The 24,655-nt window shown below is 37.0% G+C and overlaps 2 protein-coding genes and 1 pseudogene across 3 annotated transcripts in view; 1 reads left to right on the top strand and 2 right to left on the bottom strand.

Annotated features, from left to right (window-relative positions):
* Positions 1-24,655, top strand: part of ZNF292 (zinc finger protein 292) — a 100,119-nt gene that overhangs the window by 24,644 nt on the left and 50,820 nt on the right. The gene's annotated exons all lie outside the window — the stretch shown is intronic.
* LOC118982364 (60S ribosomal protein L7-like) lies at positions 10,507-11,318 on the bottom strand (annotated as a pseudogene).
* Positions 14,911-24,655, bottom strand: part of GJB7 (gap junction protein beta 7) — an 86,615-nt gene continuing 76,870 nt past the window's right edge. Inside the window, exon 3 of the mRNA XM_037039419.1 lies at positions 14,911-15,186. Within this exon, the coding sequence (XP_036895314.1) occupies positions 15,070-15,186 (117 nt within the window). The 3' untranslated portion in view covers positions 14,911-15,069. The remainder of the gene's footprint in view (positions 15,187-24,655) is intronic.

Here is a 24,655-nt window from a genome sequence, read left to right as displayed (position 1 = left end):
TCTTGGGCCAGTGGACGTATATTTTTTGTTATAAAAATAACATTTTTGTTTTTTAAAATCACAAGCAGTACAAAGGTGTTACCCTCTCCATCCTGTTCCACTCTTCACTCCATAGGTAACTAGTTATAAAATTGAGTTTCTTTGTAGACATTCACCTGTGGGTTCACATAAATATAATTCATTCATATGGCCATATAATAGTGGGATCATATACTACATAGAGTTCTGTACTGTGCATTTTTTTCAGCTGATCATATATCCTTGTCATCATTCCATATCAATAACTTCAAAACTGTATTTTTATTTATTTATATATTTTTTATTGATTATGCTATTACATTTGTCCTGATTTTTCCTCCTCTGTCCTCTCCATCTAGCACCCCCGACTCCTCCAGGCAGTCCCCTTACCATTGTTCATGTCCATGGGTCATGTGTATAAGTTCTTTGGCTACTCCATTCATTTCTTATACTGTATTTTACATTCTCATGGGTATTCTGTTACCTATTTGTACTTCTTATTTGTACTTCTTAGTCCCCTCACCTCTACCCATTCTTCCCCTCTCCCCTTCCATCTGTTAACGATCTGGTAACTTCTTTTATCTTTTAAGAGTCTTTATCTTTACCTTCTAGCTTCTTAATTATGATATATCTTGGAGTGGGTCTAATTGCATCCATCATAATTGAGATACTCTGTGCTTCCTGGACTTGTATATCTATTTCCTTCACCAAAGTAGGGAAGTTTTCACTATTTTTTTCAAATAGATTTCCAATTTCTTGCTCTTTCTCTTCTGCCGCCTCTATGATGCAAGTTATTGGACCTCTTGAAGTTCTCCCAGAGGCTGTTTATGCTATCCTCATGTTTTTTTCATTCTATTTTCATAGTGTTTTTCTACATGGTTGTTTTTTGGTTCCTTATGCTCCATTATCGTTGATTTGATTCTTGGCTTCATGCACTTTACAGTTATTTCCCTATAAACTGTTCTTTATTTCAATTAGTGTATCCTTCATTTCTGACCGGATCTTTTTTATGCTGCTGAGGTCCTCACTAAGTTTCTTGGGCAACCTTATATAAGCCGTGTTTTGAACTCTGCATCTGATAGGTTGCTATCTTCATTTTGTTTAGTTCTTTTTCTGGAATTTTGATCTCTTCTTTCATTTGGGCCATGTTTCTTTGTCTCCTTGTTTTAGCAGCCTCCCTAAGTTTGTTTATATGTATTAAGTAGAGCTGCTTTGACTCATATCTTGGTAGTGTGGCCTAATATAGTAGGTGTTCTATAAGGTTCAGTGGCACAAGCCTCACTTATCTCCTAAGGTGGTTATTCAAGGTGCACCCTTTGTGTGGGCGGAGCAAACTCTGCTCTTGTAGTTGAGCCTTGGTTGCTGTTGGAAGATCAATGGGAGGGATTTACCCAGGCCAGTCAGGTGCAAGGACTGCCTATGACCTCTGACCATCAACTGCCTCCCTCTGTGGGGATCAGCTGTGAGGGGGCAGGGTAGTGGTGCTTCAACATGGTTTGTAGCTGTCCACTAGATGCACTGGCCCTGGGTTTTCCCAGGTGGTGCAGGCCCCGGTCAGTCCCTACCCTAGTGCTGAAGCCCATAGGGAGGGAGTCTGAGCAGGGATGTCCACTTGTGGGTTCCTTAAGAGGAACTGCTTGGGGCTGCAGAAGTTTCTTCCATGATTCCATCCGTGCTGGTTTTTGCAGCCAGAAATCGTGGGAACTTACCTTCCTGGAACTGGAATCCTGGGCCAAGGAGCTAGGTATGGGGCTGGGACTCCTCACTCTGTATATACCTCTTCCGAATTTTTATCCAAGTGGATGTGGGACAACCGCGTTCTGTGTCTGTGCCCCTCCTAAGAGTCTGGATGGATGTGGTTTCTTCAATTCTATAGTTGTCATTCCATTCACCTCAATTTCTAATGTTCCTGAGTGATGATTGTTCTATATCCTAGTTGTAATTGCGATGCAGTTGTGTGAAGAGGTGAGCCATGTCTGCCTGAGCCAACCTCTTGACTGGATGCTCCTAGAACTATATATTTAAAATAAATAAATAAGACCTCTTATAGTAGGGCATACCATAATTTATTAAACAATCTTCAAGTGTCAATATATCCTTTTTCAATATCTGTGCATGCATGTGGCAATATTTGGTTGGTATTGTTTTTGCGGAACCAGATTTTTTGGTACAAAGTCATGCCTATAGTAAAATGTTTGTATTGGCACGTTGACCTCCAAAAGACTACTGGTAAACATTGTGCAACACTGGTTGTTTTTAAATTTTTATATTTTTTTCCATTTTGAATGGTGGAATGGTGTCTCCTTGGTGCTTTTAATCTTTATTTTTTTATATTCCTGATGACTGGGGAGGTTTGATGTTTCTTTTTCATAAACATGCTTTGTGATGGAGAAGCTTTTTGGAAGCTTTTGTTTTACAACTCTGATTCTGAGTTATGAGGGTGCTACAGTTGGAGTGGTTTTCATGTAATTTCTATTTTAGGAGTACCTTTAAGTCAGCTACCTCTGAGTTGTAGTTAATGTTTTCTAGGGGGAAAAATGATCTGGCCCTGGCCAGATAGCTCAGCTGGTTAGAGTGTGGTTCCAGACATATGGGTTCCATTCCAGGTGGGGTACATACAGGAATCAACAAAGAATGCATAAAGAAGTAGAACAACAAATCATTGTTTTTCTCTCTTCCTCCCCAAAATCAATCAATCAATCAAAAAATGATTCTGAACATCAATATTTTATGCCATTTTAACATCGTGTATTGATTGATATTTTCTTCTTCATATAGTTTTAATGAAATTGAAATTTTCAATTGAAAATTGAATTTTTGAAAATGAAATTGAAATTCAACGAAGTTTCTAGAAATATCATGAGTTCAATCAGTAGGAAGTTCAGACACTGAGGATCTGTCTCAACACTAATTTGCTTAAAATTTAAATCATAAAAACCAGGTCAGTATTAACTGTGTACTTCATGTTCAATCATTTTTAAAATATTGAAACAACATTTATAGTTGGGAAATGGATTTTGGTTAATAAAGATTACTGTAAGGTATAAAATACTTAAATGTGTCACATGGGTTAGTAAAGTTATTAATTCTCTATAAATTCCACAGTCCTTATCTGAAACCATTGAAACAGGTATGATTCAGAATTCGGAATTTTATAGCTTTTAGAAAAGTAATATGGTACATACATTGTATGTTACAGTGCAATATCTTCAGAGCGACTTTGGGCTGCATCCCATAAACACTCAGCAAAGGGTACAAATGTTCTCACTGAGTGGGATAAAAGCTGTAAAGCATTTCATTCCTTTTTATTCCTTTATTGTTGAATAATATTCAACCATATGGATATATTACCTTTTATTTATCCATCTGTATCATTTGATTTGTTCCCAGTTAGTGTTCTGTGAACATTCATGTTCATCTCTTTTTGTCAACATGTTTATATTTGTTTTGAGTGTGTTGCTCAGAGTTGATTGCTGTTTTTGATAGTGAATTTATGTTTGACTTTTTAAGAAACTGCCAGATTCTTTCTAACAATTCATGAGGTTTCTAGTTTTTCTCTATTCTCACCAAAACTTGGTATTGTGTTTTTAAATTACAGCTTTAATTACATCTGGTGGATGTGTATTGGTTTCATGTGGCTTAATTAGCATTTGACTAATGACACTGAACATTTTTTAAAGATTTTATTGACTTATTTTTAGAGAGAGGGGAGGGGAAATAGAAAGGAGAGAAACATCAATGTGTGGTTGCCTCTTGCACGCCTCCTACTGCGAATCTGGCCCATAACCCAGGCATGTGCCCTGGCTGGGAATCGAACCTGCTACCCTTTGGTTCATAGGTTGGCACTCAATCCACTGAGACACAGTAGCCAGGGCAAATGTTTCACGTGCTTTTTAGCCATTTGGAGAACTGTCCATTTAAAATATTTGCTAATTTTGAGAGAGAATTGTTTGTCATATCTATTTAGGGTGTGCAAGATGATTATGTCACAAACATTATTAAATGATTATATTGAAGTTAATTACATCCACTGTTGCACTTGGTTCTCATTTTGTTGCATTCATTGTGTGTGTGTGTGTGTGTGTGTGTGTGTGTATTGATGAGGACACTTAAGATTCTCTGTCCCAGTAAATTTGAAATACACAATAGTATTTGTAGTCATACAATATGCTATATATTAGATCCCCAGCACCTATTACTCTTATAACTGAAAGTTTGTACTTTTTGGTAAACATCTCTCCATTTCCCCTAATCTTCAATCCCTGCAACCACTATTCTACTGTTTCTGTGAGTTTGAATTTTTTCTTTTTAGGATTACGTATAAGAGTGAAATCATACAGTTTTTGCATTTGTCTTTCTGTGTCTGGCTTATTTCACATAATGTCCTCCAGGTTCATCCATATTGTAGCAAATAACAGGATTTGCTTCTTTTATTACTAAATAATATTCAATTTTGTATATATGCCATATTTTCCTTATTCATCATTGGACAGTGACATTTTTTCTGTATCTTGGATATTGTGAATAATGCAGCAGTGAACATGAGAGAACAAACAGATACCTCTTTGAGATACTGATTGTTTCCTTTTAATATATATTCAGAAGTGGGATTGCTGAATCATATGGTAGTTCCATTTTTAATTTTTTGAGGAACCTCCATACTGCTTTCCATAATGTTTATACAGTGGACATTCCAACCAACAGTGTACATGGGGTCCCTGCTCTTCACCACTTACCTCTTGTCATTTTGATAGTAGCATCCTAACAGGTGTGAGATAGTATCTCATTGTATTTTTTTAATTTGTATTTCTCTGATGATTAATATTGAGCACCTTCTCATCAACCTGTTGGCCATTGTATGTCGTCTTTGGAAAAATGTCTGTTCAGTTCTGTTGCCCATTTTTTAATTTGATTTTTTTTTTGCTATTATAAATTTGATTGTTTTGTATAGTTGTTAATGTATAGGAATGCAACAGATTTTTGTATGTTGGTTTGGCATCTTACAACTTTAGTAAGTTAGTTTCTTTTTGATTTGTTGAGTTTTTTGATGTGCACAATTTAAAAATTTTGATGAACTCCAGATTGTCAACTGTTTCTTTTTATAGATCATACTTTCAGTTTTATATTAAAACTCCTTCCCTAACTTCCTGTTATGGTAGGGTTTAAAGCTGTCAGAAGTTCACATTCTAAATGATTATTTCACACCCCAGAATGAGTGTATGGGAGTGTAAATTTTACCAAATATTAATTCAGCATCACCAAAATGTCTTATGTTATCTCCTAGAAGTTTTACAGGTTTAGGTCTTCATTTAAGTTTGGTCCATTTTGTTTTAAGATGTTAATTTTGTTTTGTATGATATTAAGTGTCTCATCTCATTTTTATGCATGTGGATATGCAGTTGTCTCAGTACCATTTCTTATGTTAAAAATGGATCACAGTCTCTCATAGTTCAGCCAATATTGATTTACATTTTTCCCAGAAAAGGGAAGTAATTTATTGCCACCCAGGATAGTTGTTATAGATTGTAGAAATGAAGGGAATTGAGCACCTTTTAAGTTGGGCTTCCTGACATTGTATTTCATGTTCTAAAGTAAGTGTACATATTAGTTGGTTTGGCCTGTTAAAACAAAAACGTCATAAACTGGTTGGCTTATTTATAACAAAGTCATTTCTCACACAGTTCTGGAGGTTGGGGAGTCTAAGATCAAGGCAGTGGCAGATTTAATATCTGGTGAGAACCCACCTCTAGCTGTTCATAGTGCCTTCTCACTGTGCCTTATTTGGTGGAAGAGTCAAGAAGGCTCTCTTGGGCATCTTGTATAAGAACAGTCATCCCATTCAAGAAGACTCCACCCTTAAGACCTAATCACCACCCAAAGGTCTTTCCTCCTCTAATATCATCAGCTTTGGGGTTAATATTTAAACATACTCCATCTATAGCAGTAGAGATGCCGTATATGTGGCAATTGGCTCATGATAGACATATCCAATACACTATGGTACCCTTTCTGACTGAGTTGCTATCCAGCTGACTGAAACTCATGCTGTTATTATTTATGGCAGTTTGACTTCCACTTCTTTGAATATGGCTAATGTACCTATACTCACTGAGCTTATAGGTCCCTGGAGATACTAGGATTATATTCTGGATAGAGAGTTTCCTTTTTAGGATTTTGGATTGCCATATGGTGTATGATGGAATGAAATTATCCCTCTATTGAGCCATGTATTTACCTACACTGTGACTACTTGACTGTTGTGGAGTCAACAGTCAAGGACATTGTGACCTGTACCATGATGTAATGCTGCAGGTCAACTAGACGTGCTATTGTGGTTTTTGGAATATAAGTACAAAGTTAGAACTATTGTGGAGACTAAACTAAAGTCAGAATTGCCAGTTTTAGAGTGTCCTACATAAAGAAACAGTTATTTAGCGTTGTGAGAATTAATTTAATGGATGGAATCCAGAAACATTCCCTAAGTTGAGCACAGGACTGTAAAAAAAAATCTCTACTTCCATCGCATCGTATTTCTTAAGAAATGAGCATCCTGCGAGAATTATGAACATGTTAGTGTCAAACGTGTTCCTGTTAGTCCAAGTTTGAGACCCTCTATGCAAGAGACAAATTTGGTTGCTTTTGAAAACCCTGCTTTGCCTGTAGCAAAGGATATACTCTACAAGAACTAGAGAAATTAGTGAACCACACCACATTAGGGTTGGGAATAGATTTGGGGGTCATGATGTTCATGCCATCAAAATGCCACAAAGAAAGTAGGGCTTGGGAGTCTGAGAAACTCCTCAAAATAGGTGTTTATTTATTTTTTTCTTTGATTCCAGAGAGAGGGGAAGGGAGGGAGGGAGAAAGAAAGGTAGAGAGCCATTGATATGACAGAGAAACATGGATTGGTTGCCTCTGACATGCATCTCACCTGGGGACCAAACCCACAGTTTCTCAGTTTGCAGGATGACTCCCCAGCCACCTGAGCCACACTGGCCAGAGTGAAAGTGGGTGTTTACAGCATCCATAGCAGAGATGATTTACCATATTTTGCAATGTATAATGCATACTTTTTGCCCAAATATTTTAGGGAAAAATAAGAATGCACATTTATACATGGGTAGTCCCTAAAATATCTTTTATCTGTTCTTGTGTCTTGTAATTATTTGTTACATAAAATTTTGTGCCATAATATGTTCAAAAATAAATACTAAAATTCCATTATAATACAAAACACAAGTATCTAAATATAAATAAGTAAATAATTGAATTAAAAATTACAATGAAAGATCTTTTTTCCCCTGAAAGTTTAGGCCCAAATGTGAGTGCATTATACATGGGAGCACATTATACATGGCAAACTACGTTAGGTTTTAAAGCTGTTGGAAGTTCACTTTCTGAATGATTATTTCACACCCTAGAATGAGTGTGTAGGAGTGTGAATTTTACCAAATTCATAACTGATTTTCTTTGACAGTGTTCAGGTCCTACTGAAATAACTACATCTGTGGGCTGTCTGCTAAGGACAGAATACTAATGTGTAGGGAAATAGGTATCTGGACCGGAACAAAGTGGAAGTAAAAGTTTGAAATAATCCTGAATTTCATCACAAGTAAAAGACTCCTGAATTCTCACTGTTTAGGAGAAAGGTGATAAAAACGCAGCACCCTGTAAGAAAATATGGTGATAGACATGTTTAAACCTGATATTCTGAGGCAGATTTTGGAGTTGGAGGTGATGCAGGTGAACATCAGTTCTTTGAAATCAGAGTTAAAGTTAACCTGTCATTTTAGCTGATCACAGAATGTTATTTGTATTGGTATTGAGGAGGAAGACTTTTTCCTGTACTTTTATTTTCTTTTGACTGATCTAATAATAACTAAATTGACATAAAACAGATTAATAGAAGAAAAATACATTTAAGTATGTACATATGAGAGCCCTATGAAAAGATAAGACCCAAGGGCCAGCAAGGCAATTGAGGTTGGTTAGTATGCCATCCTGAGCTCAGGAATGAGATTGGGACCTGGGACTTCTAAGGAGAGGAGGAAGATATTTGATAGGACAATAAGAACAGATATTTGGTAATTACATTTTTTGTCCTGCTATACAGATAGGTCATTGAGATAAAAATTATCTATGTTCATAGCTCTCTGAACCAGGTACTCTATTAATTCTTTTAGGTGGTTAGAAGTTAAAGGTTTTCTTGAGTCTGCTTGGTCTTGATTGGCTTCAGCTGAAAAGAATTCAGGTGCCAAAGTGGCATATCTTGGTTTCTCATATTCTGCTCCCCTTCACTGGACTAGCCATTTAGCTACTAGTTTCTATCCTTGGCCCATTCCTGTTGGATTGTTTATGATAGCCTGCCTGCCTGCCTGCCTGCCTGCCTTCCTTCCTTCCTTCCTTCCTTCCTTCCTTCCCTCCTTTGTAAGTTATTTTTATATTATAAATATGTTAATATGTATTCTTTGGGAATTTGAGTGGCAAATATTTCTTCCCAGTTTGTAGCTTTTCATTTTATTTTACTTCATTTTTTTTGGTGGGTTTTGCCGAACAGAAGCTTTAAATTCAAATGTAACTGCAGTTGTCATTGTCTTCCTTTTTATGGTTATGTGTTTAGTGTCTTGATTAAGAAATCCTTCATTGCCTCGAGATATTCTCATCCTGTGTTTTCTAAAAGTTTTAAAGTAATGCTTTTCACATTTAGGTGTTTGATCCATATGGGATATTATTTTATTGAATGCTGGTAATAGTTTTTTTTCTACTACATACCTGGTTATTTCAGCATTATCTATGGAATAGTCTGTACATACCTGAAGCATTTTTGATAGCATGTGTTATACAGGAGGGGGGACCCCCAAACAGAATTTACTTATAAAAAATTGTGTATTTTTTTAAAGATTTTATTTCTTTATCTTTTAGAGAGGAAGGGAAGGAGAGAAGGAGAGAAATATCGATGTATGGTTCCCTCTTATGAGTCCCCTTTTGGGAACTGGCCTGCAACCGAGGCATGTGCCCTGACTGGGAATCGAACCGCGATCGTGTGGTTTGCAGGCCCGCGCTCAATCCACTGAGCTGCACTAGCCAGGAAAAATTGTGTATCTTAACGTGTTTAAACTCCTTACCTTCAAAATACTCTCCATTTGATGCAATACACTTACGGAGACATTTTTTCCACAGCTCAAAACCATTTTTGAGCTCATTGATTTTTATGTCTTTTAGTGCTTCTGCCATTTTTTTGTTTTATCTCTTCCACATCAGCTAAACATTTCCCTTTGAGGACTTTTTTTCATCTGGAAAAAAAAAATTGCTAGGTGTGAGATCAGGTGAATAGGGAGGGTGGGGCATGGGTGTCATGCCATTTTTGGTCAAAAACTGCTAAACACTCAGCATGGTGTGGGCAGGTGTGCTCATAAATCACCCATCATAAAATGGGTAAACTTGTTGAGTCATCAGAAAAAATCATCAAAGCTGAAGGCAGCCTCTCCCAACACCAGCAGCTGGTACACTGATACAAATAGGTTCCTAGAACACTCACCTACCAGGGTTAGCCTCTACTACAAGGGGCCCACCCTCCAGAAATAATTCTGTTTTATTTTGGGGTGATCCCCCCTTGTGTACCAAGCTCATGTATATTCCTTGCTTGGGTTTAGAGCTCTCTCTAGTTCTGTTCTGTCACCTATGCCTATACGATTACTTTCTCTTAATTTCTCTTTTTTTTAAGGTAAGTGTTGTTGTTATATGATTAGTGCAAATACTCCCACCTGACTCTTCAAAATTGGTTTGACCTTTGTGTGGATTTTCCAATTTTTAATCTAAAAATAAACATCCAAAGTGAGAGGTAACAAGCATTTATTTAAAATCAAAAAGAATAGTTATTTGGGAAGCACCGATTGATTCAGGCAGAAACCCAAATAATGTTCTGATTAGGAGACAAAGGCAAGCGCTTTTTATGAGGCAGCATAGGGGGAACAACTACATCAGTAGAAGGAAGGCATTTCTACTGGTGCAGTAAACAGTGATGCCTTTGTTTCAGTCCTCCCTTGAGGACATGCTTATTGATTTTTAGAGAGGGAGGGAGAGATTGGTGGGGAGGGGGAGAGAGAGAGAGAGAGAAACATTGATCAGTTGCCTCTTGTATGTGCCCTGACTAGAGATCAAACTTGCAACCTAGTTATGTACCCTGACCAGGGATTGAACCCTGAAACTCTTTGGTGTACAACATGATGCTCAACCAGCTGAGTCACGTGGCCAGGCCAGTAATGCCAGTTTTTAATTTTCGGTCTGGTAGTATAATACCTGCTTTCTTGTTATCCTTGCAAACAGTTCTTTGGGACACAGTGTTGCTTTAGGCCGAGTCCAAAGTAATTTTGCCTAGTTTTAACTTTCCAAAGGTTTGAGGCATGTGGGATGCAAGGTAGTTTCTCTGGGATACCAGCTGCAGCTCTATTTTAATTTTTTTTATTTTTTTCAGCTTAAAAACAGTCACTGTTTATTAACTGACTACTTTACAAACATAACCATGGTAGATACCTTAGTTCATCTTTCTGATAAGCCTGATGATCTGATCTTCCCTGCTACCAGCATTTCCACCTTCTATAAAATGAGTGGTCTTTTTCTTTATTCCACCTCAGGGAGAAGATCATTTGAAGAGCCACAGGAAGTTGTTTGCTTCTTTGAAGCATTTTCCATAAGTATAGATCTCATGATACAGATCTTCCTCGCAGATGCCATATTTACCAAGACTTTGAGCAATCAACACGTTATCTGTCAGGGCAGTTTGTTTTCTTTTCTGATTTTGTCACCACCATGCTTGTGTAGATTAACTTCCTTTATTGACTTCAGGTTTGGGTACCCCCAAGCTATACATGGTTCCAAAGTCTTCAGCATGTTAATTGAAGCCTAGTTGACTGTAACAAAGGTGCCATTGAAGATCTGGTGAAGACAGAGAAGGTGCAGCACCTTTTGGACCTTTGGGCTCGCACCATTGATACCTGTAATCCTGATGACCAATGCCAATTATTGAATTTCATTAATGTTTGGTTCCACAGGTACATAGAAGTTGCCAGCTTTTCTTGCCATTCTAACCTTACAAATCTCAGTTCTATACATCTACCTATATTCCTTGTGATAGCGCTCAGCTTTTTTGGTAGATAAGCTTCCCTCTTGCCTTTTGAAGCATCTTTTGTGCAAACTTCTTTCTCAGGCACTTGATCTTTAGCTCAGTGAAATTCCTTTGCTTTTTCTTAAGGGCTTCTGGCACAGTAGGAACCTTCTCCTCTTCACCCTCCATGGTTGCAGCTGGAAAAGAGTCTCAACTCTGTTTTAAAATGGCTGTATATGTGTGTGTGTGCGTGCATGCAAATAAATAATCTTTATTTATTTATTTTTGCAGAATTAAGTTATATGGCAGGTCCTATGAGGAATTCCACTGGCATTTCTTTGACTTTATAGATTAAATTTGGATTGTATTGTCCAAATTTTGTCTTCAAAAATTCACGCATGTAGTATTTCTGTCTACGCAGGCCTTCTTCTATGTCTTTAAATGAATTTCAATAATAACTTTTTCTGAAAAGATTTAAAATACTTTGTTAATTTATTCTTGGGAACCTCATGGATTTAGTTAATGTGATTGATATCTGTTAAACAACTATATTTTCTACTTGCTTGTGAATAGAATGGATTCTTCTTGCAACTAGACTGAATGCTGTTGGGCTTCTTCTGTATGTATTGTCTGCAGTGATGACAGTTTCCTTTCCAACTTTTATTCATTTCTTTTTCTAGTTGTACTGACTAGCCCTGCAATGTCAAATGGAAGCAGTGATAGCAGCCTTTTTTTGTTTGTTTGTTTCTTACTTTACAGGGAAGTGCTTTTAACATTTCACCCCTAAGTATGAGGTTTGCTGTGGGTTTTGCTGAGTATCCTCTGTCAAGTTAAGGAGTATTTTTTCTGTTTATTGTTACAAAAGCTTTTTTCCCCCTATCATGAATGGGTTGCATTTTATTATGTCCTTTTTAGGTAATTATTGAGATAATTATATAGCTTCAAACCCTAAATCTGTTAAAATGATAAATTAGTAAATAGATTTTTCTAATTTTAAACTATTCACATATTGCTAGGTTAAATCCTACTGGGGCCAAAATACATTTTAAAAACACACCACAGCCCCTCCTCTTTCCATCCTGAATAATTCAGTCCTTAAGCCATTATGTAGGGTGGAGCAAAGTAGGTATCTGGGGGTGGGAGCAATGGTTCCACGTTGGTCCAGAGTGAGTGGCAAAGCCCGGACTGGACAAAGAGGGCTCTACCCCCACAGAGTAGCAGCAGCTCTATGGGGCAGGAGTCAGACAGAGCCCAGTTAGGGTAATCAGAGCTCCATAGGGAGGTGGCTGTAGCAGGTAGGGCTTACAGCCATTTTTGAAATGCTTTAAATTTTATTGTAGGATTTGGTTTGGTAGTACTTAGAATTTTAAAATCTCTGTTTATAAGTGAGATTGGCTTGTCATTTTTCTTTCTGATACCACATATACCCAGTTTTCAAGTTTATTGTCCCCTCTAAAAGGAATTGGGGAAACCTTTTCTCCCTCCCTGTTCTCCTTTTTTTTCCTCCCAAAAGTTTCTGCAGTAAAGAGATGATCTGTTTCCTACAGGACTGTTTGCTGGCCTTTTCTGTAAAAAAAAACCCATCAGGTGATTTTTAAAAAATTTGATTCAGTTTGCAATTTTTTAAAGATTTTTTTACTTTCAGATTATAAGCTATTTCATTAAAAAATAAGTAAACAGTAAAAAGAAAGAGTGCTATTTCAAATCCAGAACATGGTCATTTAACATAATATCTTATGACTTCAAAAAACCCCAGTAGTTTCTATAGTTGTGGTTCTTTTCTCATTTCTAATTCTTTTTATTTGTGCCTTCTCTTTTATACTTAAATAATTTTGCCAAAGACTTTTGAAAAGTCTTTCTAATGACTTATATTTAGTACCTCTCTGTTGTACCTTTATTTTTTGTTTTTTTTTAAATTTTTCTTATTTACTATTTTTAAAATTTTGTACTTTCTTTGAGTTCATTCTGTTCCTTTGTCTAACTTGAGTTGGCTACTTAACTCAGTTCTTACAGAATTCTACAAAATAACCACAAAAACCCTAGTGACATGTAATAGTGAGCATGTATTGCTCATTTATCTGAGGTCAGGGGACAGTTGGCAAGGCATCTGTTGGTATTGACTGGAGTCAGGCACAGGTTTGAGGCTGGCTGGGTATCAGCTGATATAGGTTGGCCTCAACCAGAGCAGCAGGGGTAACATCTACTTCTCTTTCTTCTGGGACAGCAGGCTAATCTGGATATATTTTATCATTTTGATAGGAGGGATCAGGATCCCTACCATCACTCTGCCCCATTTTCTAAACTTTTTATTACAGAAAAGCTGTAAGACTAGGACAATGAATACCCATGACCTTTCACAACAGTCCCCGGTTAACATTTTACTGTATTTGCCTTGTTTCATGCTTTAATTCTTTTCTGTGTTTTTTCTGAATCCTTTAAAAGTTAGGCTTATGGCATTACCCCTTTACATTTATTTCCTAAGGCCAAAGACATAATCATCACACTCAGGAAATTTAATATTGACACAATAATACTACCTAATTAAAATATATGTATGTATAATGTTTTTATTAGTCTTAAAAATATCCTCTATGACTCTAATTCAGTTTTTTCCCTAATGCAGCCAGTTTTGCTTTATTGCAATATATGTATTCCTAACAACCATCCTGCTATGCAGAATTGCATGATAAAAATCACAGGGCTTACTTATGGAAAAGATGGGGTAGAGACACAACACTCAAAAACTTCATTGGTCACATACGTCATCAACCACATAGAACCTTGTAAAAACAGTAGTTCAGTTTTAACCTGTACAGTGGTTAAGGTATATGTAAATGCTAAAATAAATGTATTTTACCTTGAAAGAGATAGGAAGTTTGCTTATGGAAGTGGTTGTCAGGAGTGCAGCTTGTGAGTTATTATGTGATGGTGAAGGAGAGTTCTCTGAAGTTGGACAGAAAGATGTAACAGTACATGTGGATGGATGTGGCTCAGAACACACGTGATGGTACATGAGGTAGCTGGTACATGTTTGAGTTGTGGATATTTCGCATATTTCTACATAGTTCATTTCAGCTGGATAGTTTTCTTTTACCTAATGTGTCTCACTGAAAAAAATCATACATAACCAAGTGAAATTTCATGTTTTGCTCATACTATGTTGCAATAAATTTGTGTGTGTGTGTGTTATTTAAGCCTAGCGGAATTTAGAGTATAAACATTTGCATCTACAAATTTTCCTCTTAAGTTTGCTCTAATCAAATCCTACCTTTGATATGTTGTGTTTTTGCTGTAGTTCAAATCTAAGTATTCTTTGACTTCTATTATGATTTCTTCTACCCATAATTTGGAAGTACTTGAATTTTTTTTAAGTTTGTAGTTTTCTTTATAAGGGTTTTTTTGTTAATAGTTTCTAACTTTATTATACTGTGTTCAAAAAATGTGAAATGTCTGGTATCTATGTGGCCTAGATTGTGGTCAGTTTCTGTTAAGTGTTTTATTTGTGTTTGTAAAGAATGTACATTCTCTAATTGTTGAGGGCAGGTTTCTATATACTTAAATTATCTTCTTAGTTGAGTTTTTAAATATATTACTAATTCAGTCCAAACCCAGCTGTATAAATTTCCCCTCAGCTTATTCAGGCATATTGCATAGTCTTTCAAGTTCATCTTGAAGAAATTTGTCTTAGAGCCAGCTGATATGATGTAGGTATTCTTCAAGCTCAGCACACAGCTCTCTTTGCAGGGAATCTTCTTTATCACCCCTGTCTTATGTTAGATTCTCTTTTTCTAGATACCATTTTCATTCCTTTCCTGGTTTCCCCCCTCATTTTGGTGAAATTTCCCCTTCGTAGCATCCTTTAAATAAAAAGGTGCCTAAAAGGTAAAAAAATTTAGGACTTATCTGTTTTAATATTTATATGGTAGTTGGGTGGAAATAATTTCTCCTCAGTTTTCAATGCATTGCATCATGTTTCTTTGACCTCCAGTGTTACTGATGAGAAGTTTGCTGTCCACCACTTCCACTTCCCACAACTTTATTTTGATCATTTTTATATTGGAGCTCTGAAATTTTATGAAAAGGTGTTTAGGTATATAGGTCTACTTCCAGTAATTGTGCTGGACACTCAGTAGGTCTTTTTAATCTTAACATTTATGTCCTTAGGTTCTCGGGGGAAAATGTGAATTAGTTTTTTGATTTCTCCCCTCCATTTCTTTGTTCAGACTACTGGAATTCCTGTTAATTATGGGACCTTTAGCACTATTCTCTAAATTTTCTTACTTTTTTTCGCCTCTCCCTTTTACTTTATTTTCTGGGGAGGCTTCTTCAGTTTATCTTCCAGCCCTTTAACTTGAGGTGTTTATGTCTACTCTGGCTCCTCTCCCCTCCCCTTGTTAGTTTTGATCTCTCAACCTTTTGATCTCACCTGTTAGATGCTATCCTCAAATGTCTCACAGTCCTTAACTTTCCACATTTAAAGGTATACTTACTGAAAACTGATTGAGTTTCAAGCCCATGTATTATAGTCTTCACAATAAGAAGACTTTTAGCTGGATTCTTTCCTGGGGAAGGCTTGGTGTCATCTGAGTCTTTTGAATTCCCAGGGATGGACTCAGCAAGGGGCTGTGGAGGTTCTGGCTATGATTTGGGAAAAAGGTCTTGAGAAGAAAGCTGTCTCTATACCTGCAGTCCCCAACCTTTTTGGCACTAGGGACAGGTTTCATGAAAGACAGTTTTTCCACAGGAGGGGAAAATGGTGGAGGGGGACAGTTTCTAACAGGCCTAGAGGTAGGGGACCCCCTTCTCTATACAGTTAATCTGTAAAACTGACTTAACACCTTGTTAGAGGTAAGATGCCTTCCCTCAATTGTATGTACACACCTTTTTGTTTTGGTTTGTTTGGATTGTTTTTTAACTTCAGAATAAACTTCTGCTGGGGATAGAGAGGTGTAGTGGCTAGCTTAGGTTACCTGGGTCATCACTGTGGAGAGGGATGAAGAAATCAGGGAGGCTCGACTGCTAAAATAGACTTTTAGCCACTCCTCATTCTGTTTTTTTAATTTGTTTATTTTTAGAGATGGGGAAGGGAGGGAGAAAGAGGGAGAGAAACATACATCAGAGGGTCGCCTCTCTCCCACACCCCCAGCTGGGAATCCAGCAGACACTCAGCCATGTGCCCTGACTGGGAATCGAGCTGGTCACACTTTGATTTGCAGGCCCGGCACTCAGTCCACTGAGCCACACAAGCCAGGGCCAATCATCATTCTTATTCCTACCTTTACCTCATTTCCAGAGGCACCCAAGACTCTGGAAATGTTTTTGAGCCCTTTGGTAATTTCTGCAGAGTTAGTATCTTTATGTAGAGCCTATTTAGAGTGCCAATCTTCATATACTTTCTAGTGTTTAAAGTTGTTTCTTTTTCTTCCACTATTATTTTCTTAGTCTAGTTTATGCCATTTTAAAAAATTATTGTTTTAATGAAGTTTGGGGACAGCGGGGTACAAAATGTCTGTGTCTAATTTTTCCACAAGAGCCTTAAAATAAATTTTCATAACTTTGAATTTTGGGGGAGTATTACACATTCATCAAAAGTTCTAGGAGTCCAAAAGGTCAAAACTATAAGATATTTGCCTTCTTTAACTTGTGTACAGTGGAGTATTTCAGAGGTTACACAATGTGTGATGTAGGAACAGATTAAATGCAGAAATAGATACAAATCCTGCCCTTTTCTATTAAGTCAAACATTGAGATCTGAAAAATGTAAAACAGTGTCACTCTTCTAATTTTTTTGAAATGTTTATTTTAATTAAAAATACCTTATAGTAACACATGGGTTTATTGTTATTTTAATTCCACTCATAAATAATTTGGAAATCTTAGTTTTCATTTCTAATATGATTAATATCTGATTATAATCCATATATAGACAAAAACTCTTTGATAGTCTTAGTAATTTTTAAGAGAATAAAGTTGTGAGACCAAAACTTCTGAGAACTTCTAAAAAATTCTAGATATAAATTAGAACTGAAACGAGCGTAACAGTGTAACTATATTCAACAGTCCACTATTTTTATCTGTACGTAGGACAATAATGTAATTAATCCTTGGGTTCATTAAATTTTACACCTCTGTGGTTCTATTCCTTTTTTGTTTTCTCTCCTAATATTCTTTAGAGGAACTTAAAGCAGCTACTGGATGTTTTGCCCAAGAGTATGTATATTCTAGTGGTTTAGACAATGAGAAATCATTCTAAGAGCCAAATTGCTTTCCCAAAGGGGCAAGAAATTGTCTCTTGGGGAGAAAAGAAAATCTTAGATATTACAATAGTTTATGGCCCATAAACATATACTGTAGTACATCTGTAGTACTAAATTTCACTAGGGATGGGGGACAGTTGGGGAAAAGTCAAAGGGCTCCTTAGAAGGGCATGATAATGAAGAAGAGGTTGAGGCATTATCCTTTAACCTTTCATTTATTTGTATTTTTTCCTCCTATTTCAGATTTGCCCATAATACACACTATAGAATAGAGGCTGTCACACAAATAACCTTGTTAGGGGTCCAGTAGATCCTTAAAGAGGAAGGCAGCTAGATGAGGCTTTTAGCAACCAGAGAGAGCCCGTGCCTGATGTCAGTCAGGGAGCTTTGCTCATCCATCACTCCACCTGTCACTCAGCTTTAGCCATTTGTTGCCATGTTGGAATATGGGTTTCCTAATTTTCCAGAAATTTTAATAAGAAAAATCAAATCTAAGTTTTACACAAAACTTAAGTATTTTTTTAAAAGACTTTATTTTTATTTATTTATCTTTGGAGGGGAAAGGAAGGAGAGATAGAGAGAAACATCAGTGTGTGGTTGCCTCCTGTGAGTCCCCTGCTGGGAACTGGCCTGCAACCCAGGCACGTGCCCCGACTGGGAATCAAACCAGGGTTGTTTGGTTCACAGGTCCGCACTCAATCCACTGAGCCACACCAGCCAGGGCCAAAACTTAAGTATTTTTAAATATTAGAAAACTAACTAAAATTATTTTTATGCAATATGTGTATCAGTCAAAACCAGTATGGACTCCCCATCCTTTACACACACATTGCACACTAGCGTAGTTTCTTCTGGTATGATGGACTGTGTCTCCAAAATATGACTCCTCTGTAGCAATCTGAACTCGTTGACATCTTGTTCCTGCTTAAGTGACTTCAGTGCTGGGGCTTTCTGTCCCAGGAGGCTAACCTGTTCTATTTTTGGTTATCTCTAACTATTTGATGTTTCTGCCTCACGTGAGGCAGAAATATGCCATCTTCAGACTTGAACCTAGAGGTCCTAGTATGTCCTGTGAGACCACACAAAAATAAGAGTAACTCTTCTCTCACGTAACAAGTTTTCAGGTTTATGATTTTGACTTTGAATCAGATTTCCATTTGTCCAGAAATGTAGATAGAGTATAGTAGTTAAGAATTTAAACTTTGAAGTGAGACTGCTAGGGTTTGAATCTTCTCTCTGCCTCTTAAGTAGCACTGTTATCTTGGGGTTTATTATGTGAATTTCTCTATGCCTCAATTCGTCCATTTTTAAAAAGCATATTACTATAATTTATCTAATTACTAATAGGTAACAAATGTGAAATTCTCAGAACAGTTCCCAGCATATAGGAAATATTCAGTGTTATTTGTTATCCAAATTAAACAACCTTAGTTCCGTTAGTCATTCTCCATATAATACAGTTTTAAATTTTCTTACCATACTTAGTTTATGGTTTACGCATTAATGGAAGCAATATGATGCCTTATAGGAAGACTTGGTTTCTTTCTCTCTCTCTCTTATTCTGTTACCATCCTCCAAACTGGATCACAATGACTTTTCTCTTTATATGTGTATGTAAATATAAACATATGTAAACACACATTCACTTATTCATTCTTAAGGGCATGTGGCAGTAAAAACCATTGGTGAGACAGTCAGTGTGAGACTTCGTCCCTTCCCTCAATTCCCTAATAAAAGCCTGATTTTATCCACACATTTTCTTTCTTCTACATGATCTTGTAATTCAGAGAAGTAAGCCCTATCTCTAATTTGGGAGAATGAGATTTGATTGGTTTAAGAATTAGCCGTGGAATTGTATTATGGCTGTGTGACTTTTGACATAGTCATGTGATGCAGTTCTGACTGTCGGAAGCTGATGAGAACTATACTAATGGGAATTGGGTTAGGAGCTTCTGGAAAGGTTTCCTTGTTCCTAAAACAGGTGTACATGAAGAGATGGTTTCATCTTTTTTCTGGTTATTGCTGAGTCTAGGTAAGAAGCCTATTTCACACTCTTGAGATCTAGGTATTGGGTGGGAGCATCACCGGACAATGGCAGAGTGAAGATACAGATGAGTTCTTAAAGACATTGTTGAACTGTTGAATTAACCAATTCTGGATCTGGCCTTTCCTCTTAATTTCCTATTATGTGATTCACTTTATTGTTTATGCTACTTTGGGTTGGATTTTCTTACCTTTAGGTAAAATAATCTTAACAGATAAAGAAGTCAAGTTATTTAATTGTGGCTGGCAAATTAGATAAATAGTATTTATGAAGAATTAATCGAAATAATATAGGTAAGAGGCACTTTGTAATTTTTAAGTAATTCCACAGATTTATATTGAATAGTTCTGTTACCTTACCACAGTTAGTATTCGTAGTGGACAGAATGTTGCACAGAGGGAGCAGCTGCCTGGCTTTCCTAATTGCCAATTATATTAATATTGTGCAGGTCACTGGACCCTTTAATTACTTCTATAAAAAAGAATTAAATGATCTTTGTAGTTCTATGAAAAGAATGTGTCTGATCATTGTAGGATAAGGTAGTAGGTACAAATAAATAACTCTCTTAATTGAAGAAACCATAATTTATTAACCACTTGTGTTGGGGATACTTCCAGTTTCTCAGTGGTTCTACTGATCTAAGGTCTTGAGAAACTGGGGAAGCTCTGCCATCAGTATACTTAATGGCTATGAATATCAACTCATAGCTTTATACAGATGGATATTTGCTTTTTTAACCCAACTCTTTAACATATTAATATGTCATCAGTTTTCTTTTTGGTACCATCTCTCATACTCTACTGTCATCCTTTTCATCTACCCTTTCCCTAGTTATCCTATTCCCAGGTATTCAGCAGCCACCTAAAAGTTCTCCTTTGCACCAGAAACTGCTTTCTTTACCTCTTCATTCATCTATAAAATAGAGTGAAAGATCCTTTTTAAGGTGTTTTCTGGTTCTAACAGTCTATGATTTGTCAACTATATTTCTCATCAATTCAGCCAAAAACCTCATCCCCGATCACAAATTAAGTTTAAAAACTCTCATCTGAGGACAATAGAACTCAAATAAAGCAAAGAAGTAATGTTTGTGTACCTTTTGAAGAGCTAGGTGTATCAAGAAATGTAGAGCATGGGCAAAATGCAGATGTATGTAGCTATATATGGTTTTTTTAGTTTTCCTGAGGTTTGGGAAATAGGAAATGGAAGAAAGGTAATTTTAAAGCTGTTGGGAAATCTGTTTGATGTATTTTCTTTTCCAGCAAACTTAAAATTACAGGGTGGGACAAAAGTAGGTCTACAGTTGTGAGTGTGAGAAACAGTTTATTCTTGCATTATTAATTAATTAATGTATTTCCATACAAACAACTGTAAACCTACTTTTGCCCCACCCTATAGGGTGGAAATTGACTCATTGCCACAAGACAACTAATAGGGAAACACTTAGAGGTTCAATTTATTTATTTACTTATTTGTTTGTTTGTTTGTTTTCCGGTTTTATTTATTTTTAGAGGGGAAGGAAAGGAGAGGGGGAGAGAAATATCAATGTATGGTTGCTTCTCGTGAGCCCCCTGCTGGAACTGGCCTGCAACCCAGGCATGTGCCCTGGCTGGGAATCGAACCGCGATTGTGGTTCGCAGGCCCGTGCTCAATGCACTGAGCTACACCAGCCAGGGCCTCGTTTTATTTATTTTTTAAACTATATTTTATTGATTGCGATTACAGTTGTCCTGTTTTTTTTCTCCCCTTTGTTCCCCTACGCCCTGCACCCTTCCACCACAGCAGCACCACCCCCCCTCCTTAGTTCATGTCCATGGGTCGTACATGTAAGTTCTTTAGCTTCTACATTTCCTATACTGTTCTTAACCTCCCCTTATTTTGTACCTACTATTTATGCTTCTTATTCCCTGTACCTTTTGCCCCATTTTTCCCCTCCCCTTCCCCACTGATAACCCTCCATGTGATCTCCATTTCTGTGATTCTGTTCCTGTTCAAGTTGTTTGCTTAGTTTTGGGGGTGTTTTTTGTTTTGGTTCAGTTGTTGATGGCTATGAGTTTGTTGTCATTTACTGTTCATAGTTTTTGATCTCCTATTTCTTAGATAAGTCCCTTTATCATTTCATATAATAAGGGCTTGGTAATGATGAACTCCTTTGACTTGACCTTATCTAGGAAGCACTTTATCTGCGCTTCCATCCTAAATGATAGCTTTGCTGGAGAGAGTAATCTTGGATGTCGGTCCTTGCCTTTCATGACTTGGAGTACTTCTTTCCAGCTCCTTCTTGCCTGTAAGATTTCTTTTAAGAAATCAGCTGATAGTTTTATGGGAACTCCTTTGTAGATAACTGTCTCCTTTTCTCTTGCTCCTTTTAAGATTTTCTCCTGATCTCTAATCTTGGGTAATATAATTATGATATGCCTTAGTGTGTGCTTCCTTGGGTCCAACTTTTTCGGGTCTCTCTGAGCTTCCTGGACTTCCTGGATGTATATTTCCTTTGCCAGATTGGGGAAGTTCTCTTTCATTATATTTTCAAATAAGTTTTCAATTTCTTGCTCTTCCTCTTCTCCTTCTTGCACCCCTATGATTCAGATGTTGGGACATTTAAAGTTGTCCCAGAACTCCCTCAGCCTCTCATTTTTTAAAATTCTTGCTGCTGCTTTCTGTTCTGGTTGAATGTTTATTTCTTCCTCCTGCTCCAAGTCATTGGTTTGAATCCTGGTTTCCTTCCCTTCACTGTTGGTTCCCTGTATATTTTTCTTTATTCTGCTTGTTATAGCCTTCACTTTTTCTACTTTGCCACCACACTCAGTCATTTCTGTGAACATCCTGATTACCACTGTTTTGAACTGTGTATTTTATAGGTTGCTGTCTCTTCGTTGCCTAGTTCTTTTTCCAGAGTTTTGATCTATTCTTTCATTTGTGCCATGTTTCTTTGTCTCAGCACAGCTGTTACGTTGTAAGGGGCGGAACCTTAGGTATTCACCAGGTGGAGGCAACTCGCATTGCTGTGTTGTGCTGCACTTTGTGTACATTCTAGGTACCCATGGGTCTCCAGCCAACTCTCCTGTGATGCTGGGAGTTTTTCCCACCACCACAATCCCCACTGATTTGCAGCCAGAGGTTTTGAGCTTAATTTCCTTGCACTGGAACCCTTGGTTGTGCAGTCTGTCTCACTCCCCAGTTCCTCCCAGTTTATCTGCACACAAATGTGGAACTGCTAGCTGTCATCTCACCCACCCAGTCCTCCAGCTGTCACCTTGCTATGTGTCCTTTACGCCCTGGTGCCTGTTTCCACCTCTCCTTCCACTCTGGACGAATGTTTCTTCTTTAACTCTTTGATTGTTGGACTTCCATGCAGTTTGTTTTTATAGCACTTCTAGTTGTTTTTTTGTTTTTAAATTTGTTGTCCTTCTTTTGGTTGTGTGAGGAAGCAAGGTGTATCTTCTTACGCCTCCATCTGGACCAGAAGTAACCTGTAGGTGTTCATTTTAATCCATATTAGACTGGGAGCATTTGCCAGGCATGAAGTTCCGTAGATGTCTAAACTTGCTTTTCCAGAAAAGGAAAATATTATTTAATAACTTATGTAGAAAGGTAGATGAAAGCCAAGTAAGAATCATATGTTTGGTTGATGCTAATTCTGAAATCTTTGAAGATGTAAGTGAAGTCATCCTCTGTCACATCATCGTAAGGTACCCAAGGAAAATGTTAAAACCAACCATAGGAACATTTGTCCATGCAACATTTCATAAACACAGAACTTCATACTCAGTTTTATTCCTAGAAGTAGAGGGATAATCACAAAAGAATCCCAGAATGCACATTTTCCTGTTCATTTGGTAGGTTTTGTTTAGATTTTTATAACTTCTGTTGCGAGAGATTTTTTTTTTATTGCTGACACCAAATCAATGTCCTAAAATTCATTCCAAATTCTGACACTAGCCAGAGTTTAATGTCAGACTCCACAGGTTAAAGGGCTCAGTCTCACAAGGTGTCCCTAACTTCAGATGTCAGTTACAAATACTGGGTCTTCAGGTTACCTGTACTTCTGTCCAACTTGGATGGGCGGCGGGGCGGGGCGGGGGGGGTGCGGGTGTCAGGGTCTATGAATATGATTGTTCAGAAAGTGGGTTATCATTATATTGTTCTTTTAATTTACCAGATTACCTTTTTTGTTCTTTCTTTCTTACCCTCTGATTATCTAACTACTTCTAGTTAGAAGTTANATTTTTATAACTTCTGTTGCGAGAGATTTTTTTTTTATTGCTGACACCAAATCAATGTCCTAAAATTCAGTCCAAATTCTGACACTAGCCAGAGTTTAATGTCAGACTCCACAGGTTAAAGGGCTCAGTCTCACAAGGTGTCCCTAACTTCAGATGTCAGTTACAAATACTTGGTCTTCAGGTTACCTGTACTTCTGTCCAACTTGGATGGGCGGCGGGGCGGGGCGGGGGGGGGTGCGGGTGTCAGGGTCTATGAATATGATTGTTCAGAAAGTGGGTTATCATTATATTGTTCTTTTAATTTACCAGATTACCTTTTTTGTTCTTTCTTTCTTACCCTCTGATTATCTAACTACTTCTAGTTAGAAGTTAGTAGAAAGGGCAAGACAGTGTTTTCTTCTGAGTGTTTGGTAGTGGAATATAAATCATTTCCTCTTTTCTTCCACCTTACCTACACTGTTTTTTTAAGCTGCTACTGTGTACCAATGTGTACAAGCCCTCACAGAGTTTTCCTTCAAAATACTCTTTTTTCTAGAAAATTACATCTGAATTTTCACATGTGATGAGATGAATCTTAAATCTTGAAATGTAAAGAGGATCAATTGTGTCAGTCTTTGAAATTATAAAAAACACTGAATTAGAGTCCTACTTCATTTAGCGTAACTGTAGAACCTTTTAGATAGTTTTTAGTAACAGTTTTAGTAGTTAGAGTCATAACATGTGGATGTTTAACTAATGAAGACAATTTCTTCCGTCTCTTTATTCTGTAGGATAAACTGCATTTTTTCTTTCTAGTGGTTCTGATAAGCTGAATTTGAAATATATACTTCACTAAGGAATAAGGAGTGTTATTAGCACTTTATTACAAAAATCACTTGACCTTATAGTCTTTAATATTGATTATATATGTTGAAGACCTTTGGTTTAGTTGTTTTCTTTTTTTTTAATTTTAAAACTTGTCATAAAAAAAAACAGAAATATAGATCTTGCTGGTATGGCTCAGTAGATT

This window comes from Sturnira hondurensis, unplaced genomic scaffold (genome assembly GCF_014824575.4).
Source record: "Sturnira hondurensis isolate 20B ecotype Veracruz unplaced genomic scaffold, ASM1482457v3 Scaffold0025370, whole genome shotgun sequence".
In the NCBI taxonomy this organism is placed as follows: domain Eukaryota; kingdom Metazoa; phylum Chordata; class Mammalia; order Chiroptera; family Phyllostomidae; genus Sturnira; species Sturnira hondurensis.
Note: the sequence above shows the minus strand (reverse complement) of the source record. Positions and strands in the feature narration are given on the sequence as shown.